At 39.6% G+C, this 7,339-nt stretch overlaps 1 protein-coding gene across 2 annotated transcripts in view; it reads right to left on the bottom strand.

The window, feature by feature from the left end:
* LOC127570639 (genetic suppressor element 1-like) overlaps window positions 1–6,445 on the bottom strand; it is a 208,979-nt gene extending 202,534 nt beyond the window's left edge. The window contains exon 1 of one of the 2 annotated variants that reach the window (XM_052016382.1): window positions 6,333–6,445. In XM_052016382.1, the coding sequence (XP_051872342.1) occupies window positions 6,333–6,411 (79 nt within the window). In that variant the 5' untranslated portion in view covers window positions 6,412–6,445. Of the gene's footprint in view, window positions 1–5,479; window positions 5,562–6,332 lie in introns of those variants that run through there. The other variant, XM_052016385.1, reaches the window with a different exon arrangement.
* Between the last annotated feature and the right edge of the window lie 894 nt (window positions 6,446–7,339).

The raw sequence follows: 7,339 nt of genomic DNA on the forward strand, positions 1-7,339 counted from the left end.
ATTCTCATCCAAATCATCACTATGTATGACAAACAACGGAGGACCCAGGACCTATCACTGCGGCACACCACTGGTCACACGAGTCTATTTTGAAAAACATCCCTCCACTACCACCCTCTGCCTCCTACTACTAAATCAATTTTGTATCCAATTTGCTAACTCACTCTGGATGCCAAGTGTTCTTACCTTCCTGACTAGCCTACCATGTGGGACCTTGTCAAAGGCCTTGCTAAAGTCCATTTGGACAATGTCTACCAACCTGTCCTTGTCAATCCTCTTGGTCAGCCCTTCAAAAACTCAATCAAATTTGTGAAAAATATTTCCCATGCATAAAGCCATGCTGACTATCCCTAATCAGTCCTCGTCTTTCCAAATGCAAATAAATCTTCCCCTTCAGAATCCCTTCCAACAACTTTCCCACCACTGACATAAGGCTCACTGGCCTGTAGTTTCCTGGCTTATCCCTGCTGTCTATCTTAAATAAAGGCACAACATTAGCTATCCTCCAGTCTTTTGGTACCTCACTTGTGGCTAATGAAGATATAAAGATCTCTTCCAAAGCCTCAGCAATCTCCTCTCTTGCTTCCCATAGCATCTTTGGACACATCTGGTCAGACCCTTGGGATTTATCCACCTTCATGTATTTCAAGACCTCCTTTGTAATGTTAATATGCTCCAGGATATCACTGTTCTCTCCCCTGAATTCACTAGCTTCTATGTCCTAAATATAGATGAGAAGTATTCATTTAAGACTTCACCCATTTCCTGTGGTTCCACATATAGATCACCATACTTATCCTTAAGGGGACTTACTTTCCCCCTAGCTACCCTTTTGCTCTTAATATGGTTACAGAATTTTTTCAGATTCTCCATTATCTTGTCTGCCAGGGTCAGCTTATGAGATCTCTGATGATATTGACCTCATTCACTAATCTCAGACCCAACTCTTTAACTGCCTCCCCTGACATGTCCTAACTTCCTGATCAACCCCTAGCCCTAACCTTGACATCACGTTTGACCCCCAAACCAATCTCACTGGCACTCCACTCGGCTCTGGAGCACCTAGACAACAGCAAAACATACGTCAGGCTGCTGTTTATCGATTACAGCTCAGTGTTCAACATCATCATCCACTCAGTACTAATCATCAAGCTTCAAAACCTGTGTCTCCGTACCTCCCTCTGCAACTGGATCCTCGACTTCCTTATTGGGAGACTACAGTCAGTGCAGATCAGTAGTAGCATTACCTCCTCGCTGACAATCATCACAGGTGCGCCTCAAGGATGTGTGCTTAGCCCAATGCTCTAATCTCTCTACACTCAAGACTGTATGGCTATACACAACTCAAATGCCATCTATAAATTTGCCAATGACACCACTGTTGTTGGCAGAATCTCAGTTGGTGACGAGGAGATATACAGGAGTGAGATAGATCAGCTGGTCGAGTGGTGTCACAACAACAACCTCGCACTCGACGTCAGCAAGACCATGGAATTGATTGTGGACTTCAGGAAGGGAAAGTCAGGAGAACACACACCAGTCCTCATTGAGGGGTCAGCAGTGGAAAGGGTGAGCAGCTTCAAGTTCCCGGGCTTCAACATCTCAGAGGATCTATCCTGGGCCCAACACATTGATGCAATCACAAAGAAGGCACGCCAGTAGCTCTACTTCATTAGGAGTTTGAGGAGATTTGGTATCTTGCAAATTTCTACAGATGTATGATGGAGACCATTCTGACTGGTCGCATCACCGCCTGGTATGGAGGTTCCAATGTGCAGGATCGATAGAGGCTTTAGAAAGTTGTAGACTCAGCCAGCTCCATCACAGGCACAACCCTCCCCGCCATCGAAGACATCTTCAAGAGGTTGTGCCTCAAGAAGACGGCATCCATCATTAAGGACCCTCAACACCTGGGACATGCCTTCTTCACATTACTACTATCAGGGAGGAGGTACAGGAGCCTGAAGACCCACACACAATGTTTCAGGAACAGCCTCTTCCCCTCCATCATCAGATTTCTGAATGATCCATGAACACTACCTCATTATTCCTCTTTTGCACTATTTATTTATTTTTGTAACTTATAGTAATTTACATGTCTTTATGCCTTGCACCATACTGATGCTACAAAACGACAAATTTCATGACATATGTCAGTAAGAATAAACCTGATTCTGATTCTGAACCAATCTGACCCCTACCTCTCTGATCATCCCGACCATGGCCCTGACCTTGATTTGACCCCCTGTGCCAATGAAATTTTAATCCAGTATAGATTAAATAGCCAAATTTTTTAAGTGTAAATAAGAAGAGAGTCTTTTGTATCCAGATAAAAAGCTCCTTAAATGTTGCAGGACACGTTAAAGAGATGGTTAAGGTGCCTGTGGATTAGTTATAAAACAGAAGCATAAAATCTAAAAGCAATGTGATTGTTTTGGAAATTTCTAAGTCACTGGTTAGGCCGCAAGAAATCTATTGTCTAAGCAATTTGGGGAGTTTTCATGTTTCATTCTGTGCATTGTTGACAGTTTGGAGTCCATTGTAGTTTTGCCTTTCAAGCAAAATAGTGCTAATCTTGAAAAGTTTACAAATATTTTTAATATGAAATAAAACATGATACAATACTGAGAGAAGTTTGTACCTAACTCAAAATTTGGAGGTGTTGTAACTCTATGGAGAGTAACAGATTTTAAGGAGAAGTAAAAGAAACTGTAAGAGCCTGAAACCTAAAATAAAAATAGAAAATGCTGAAAACACTCAACAGGTCAGACAGCACCCATGAAAAGAGAGACAAAATTAACATTTTAGGTCAGAGACCCTTCATTCTGTTGTTATTTCAAGGAGATGTAGACAAGTTGGTGAAATGGACAGATAGGTGGCAGTGAAATGTAAGGTGTTACATTTTGGTAGGTACATCAAGAGGCAATATAAACATAGAGGGCAAAATTCTAACATGGTACAAGAATGCAGAGATCCAGGAGTAACCATGCATATTTTGTTGGAAGTGGCAGGGCATGTTGATAAAATAGTTAAAAATGGATAAGGATCCTTGGTTTTATAAATAGAGGCATAGAGTCATGAAGAAGCTCTACCGAAGACCCACTTAGCCACTTCCATTTTTCAAATGGAAATTTGTTATCCATTTCTGGGCACCACATTTTAGGAAGGACGTAAAGGTTTTAGAGAAGATGATCATTGACTTCAGCCACACTTTCCTGCATTAACTCCATATCCCTTGATTTTATTAAAGTTTAAACATCTATCAATCTCTTATCTTAAGCATTTCCTGTGACTGAGCCTCCACGGTCATTGCAAGTAGAGAATCCCAAAAATTTATGATGCCTTGTGTGAAGAAATTTTTTCTCAACCATATGCTGAATGGTTGACCCATTACTTTGAGACTGTGACTCCTTATTCTAGACAGCTCAGCCCGAGGAAATGTCAACTCTGTAACTACTATGTCAAGCCCCATAAGGATCTTGTATGTTTCAATGAGATCACTTCTTGTCCTTATAAACTTACAAGGATGAGGGCCTAGTCTGCTTAATTTCTCCTCTAGTGAAAAAATCACCATCCCAGGAAACAGTCTAGCAAACCTTCCCTGCACTCCCTCTATTACAAATATATCCTTCCTTAAGTAGGGAGACAAGACCCGTGCACAATATTCTAGATATTGTTTCAGCAGGGCTCTATGCAATTGGACTTATATTCCCATGCTTGGACTCAAATCTTCTTGTAATAAATGCCAGCGTTCTGTTTGTCTTCTTAATTGCTTACTGAATCTGTATATTAGCTTTTAGTGATTCTCATACATGGACACCCAGGACCTACCAAAGTGGATGATCTTCCCACATTTTATCTCATCTGCCACATCCTTGCCCACTCACAAAGACTATCTGTAAGTCCTTGAAGCCATGTTGATTCTGCTCAGTTCTGTTATTATCTTCCAAGTATCCTGTCAACACTTCCTTAATAATGGATTCCAGCATTTTCACTACCACTGACATCACGGTAATGAGTCCATAGCTTCTTGTTTTCTCAAACAGTGGGGTTACATTTTCTACCCTCTGATATCTAGGAACTTTTCTAGAACTAATAGGATCTTAAAAAAAATGACAATCATTATCTCCATAGCCACCACCTTCAAAATCCTGGATGAATTCAACAAGTCTTTTCCAATACTAGTTTTGTTCCAGAAAATAAGGAACCAGTTCCACTGCAGATTTCATTCAAAAAGTACGTCCCACTTTAGAGTTGTAGGTAATCTACGCTAACTTGCTTTAAGAGCTGTTAGCTAAAAATAAAATCTATGCACGTGATAATGCATTAAAACAAAAACAATATGGTAGGTATTGCCTGGTTATGTTGGTCATAATAATGAGTTCTCAACACAAACTTTCTTGACAAGTAGCAGTGGAATGAATGTAGCCCCCTAACTCTTCATAAGGTTTGGAAAACTAATAGCCACGGAACATTCTGTTCATTTCTGGGAAACATATTGTTGGAAAGATGTGAAGGCCTTAGCAGGGTGCAAAAATGGCTTAATGAAATAATTGTGAGAATGAGGGACATTAAGTACATCGATAGAATGGAGAAGCTGGGGTGGTTCTCCATGAAGGATAGGGGGTTGAGAGGGGTTGTGATAGAATTTTTTATAAAAAATCATGAACCATCTAGACAAATTAGATAGAAAGAACTTGTTACATTGCGTGTAAGAGAATCAAACAATTCTCATCAATTTAAAAAATAGTATTTACTGCACTCTTATCAGAATATTATTTTTGAATTAACAACTTTTGGAAAGCTTCAGGTTCGTTCTCTCTCTCTCTCTCTCTCTCTCTCTCTCTCTCTCTCTCTCTCTCTCTCTAACATTGTATTTCATTTGCCACTTCTTTGGCCATTCTCCTAGTCTATCCAAGTCTCTCTGCAGACTCTCCATTTCCTCAACACTACCTGCCCCTCCACCTATCTTTGTATCATTGGCATACTTAGCCACAAAGCCATTTATTCTATAATCCAAATCATTGACATACAATGTAAAAAGGAGCGGCCCCAACACGGACCCCTGCGGAACACCACTGGTAACCGGCAGCCAATTAGAATGGGATCCCTTTATTCCCACTCTCTGTTTCCTGCCAATCAGCCAATGCTCTATCCATGCTCGTAACTTCCCTGTAATTCCATGGGCTCTTATCTTGTTTAGCAGACTCATGTGCGGCACCTTGTCAAAGGCCTTCTGAAAATCCAAATACACAACATCCACTGCATCTCCTTTGTCTAGCCTGCTTGTTAAGTCACTGAAGCAAAAATCAAGATACTGGAGGAACTCAGCAGGTCAGGCAGCATGTGTGGAGGGAAATGGACAGTCAACGTTTCGGGTTGAGGCCCTTCATCTGACCTGCTGAGTTCCTCCAGCATCTTGTTTTTTCCTCCAGATTCCAGCATCTGCAGTCTTTTGTATCTCTGTTAAGTCACTAACCTGCTCTGGTAGCCATAGTATTTATATAGATTCTCCACGTAAATTTCTGGTTAATGGATTTCCCCAGGATGCTGATGGTCAAGGTCTTAGTTATTTATGACCCTCACTCTACAAAATTAAGTTTTGACGACATGTTGCTAAAGGAAATGAGATGAGCAACTCATAATAGTAAAATAGAGAAGTTGGGATGCTTTCCTAGTTTTTCATTAGAATGTATAAAAAAATTTAGAAACAGTTATGTGGTTAGGTACACCCTTCCTTACTTCAATTCTCATCACTGACTGTTTCCTCTGCCTCTGACCACAAGCCGGAAAGAGTTCTGTGCAAAGGCTATCTTGTGCAAACCTGATAGCAAAAGTAGAGCTCAGCCACAAAAGCAGAATTAACAGGACACATTCCTGAGATGAAAACTAATAATAGACATGTTACTAAGAAACTTGGTGCTTGGCACAAATGTTCTTTAGAAAGTGTTGCGACAACAATTCCCTGTTTGTAGAATGCAGGTTCAAAAAAAGCTCCCCTTGCTTAACATTGTTTATGATAATTATACATTATTCAATTATTTCTTTAGTGAACCAAACACCTTACTTCTTTTAGGTATAATTTTCTTTTGATTGCTTGGAATAAACTATCTTGTTAACTAATTTTAATTTATGGAAAAATTGATCTTGTGTTTATTCTGTAAAGTACATGGAAGAAATATTTCATTTTTCTTATCTTCTAAACCCCAGCTGGAAAAGTGTGAACTTAACAAATAACAATGCTATTAACACAAAATACATCATAATTTTCAATACTTTACAAATGGCAATATTAATAACAGTTATCAATAAGGGAATTATTAAAGTTTTACCTCCTGCAGACTGACGCACAGCTCTCCTAGGGTCCTTCAGTTTCATTTGGAGATACATGGCAGTATAATTGGATGCCATTCTGTTAAGTGAAAAGTAAATGTTTTCTCCTTTTCTCACCAGGTACGTTCAGTTTAATGTTATCGTTATACCGAATATTTTTGGTTTCTTTGAGTAAGACTTACTGCAGTACAGGAAATGGTCCTCTCCTATCTTATTGGTTGGTCATAATGTGCTTACACAGCACCAATTGGTTCTTGACACAGGGTAATTGTTTTGCAGTTAAGAATAGCAATACAGGTTCACTCTTTTGCTTCTATTTTACTACTTGTCAATGGTTAGCAGGTTTAAGTAAAGCTTTAGAACATGAAAAGCTTGTGCAGATTCCCATGTGTTAGTTAATATTTGTAAGTAATGAATAATGATAGAATGGAAAAGCCAAATTACTGTGCTTAGTGCAAAACCATAGAAATAATTTAACCCTTTGGAAACTATTCTAAATTATGTAATGGGGTAAATTTAACTGGCTCTCATCATGTTCTAAAGTCCAGTGAATTTTCAATGCTGGACTTCACTAATATACATTTGGTGGTCTACCTGCTAATTTGCACTTTCAATGGGCTGCTAGCTATTGCAAGGGATTATAGTGGGGCTGTAGAAGGCTATTTAAAATGGAAATGCATCTCTTAAAGGAACTTGCACTCACTATATTAACATTGGTCTCTACCCTTTCTGGAATCTGGGATATGAGTTGCAAGTTGAAGAATTATGCCAGAGGAGATAACATCCAACAAATGGGAAAATGATGCCAAGGCTGAACACAAGGTTTGGTGAAAGGCTGCAAAGGCAATAGAGGAAAATTAAAGAGCAAGCCTTACTTGAGTCACAGTTGGGGAGTCCTCCACTGGAGCTAACTATTATATCTTCACCAATGAACTAAATCCTTCTATGGGCAAAGTAAGACTGTCTTCTTTTCTTGAGGTGTTAGGTGGTCTGCAAGTGTTGTGAT

The sequence above is a fragment of the Pristis pectinata genome, chromosome 5 (genome assembly GCF_009764475.1).
Source record: "Pristis pectinata isolate sPriPec2 chromosome 5, sPriPec2.1.pri, whole genome shotgun sequence".
Lineage (NCBI taxonomy): Eukaryota > Metazoa > Chordata > Chondrichthyes > Rhinopristiformes > Pristidae > Pristis > Pristis pectinata.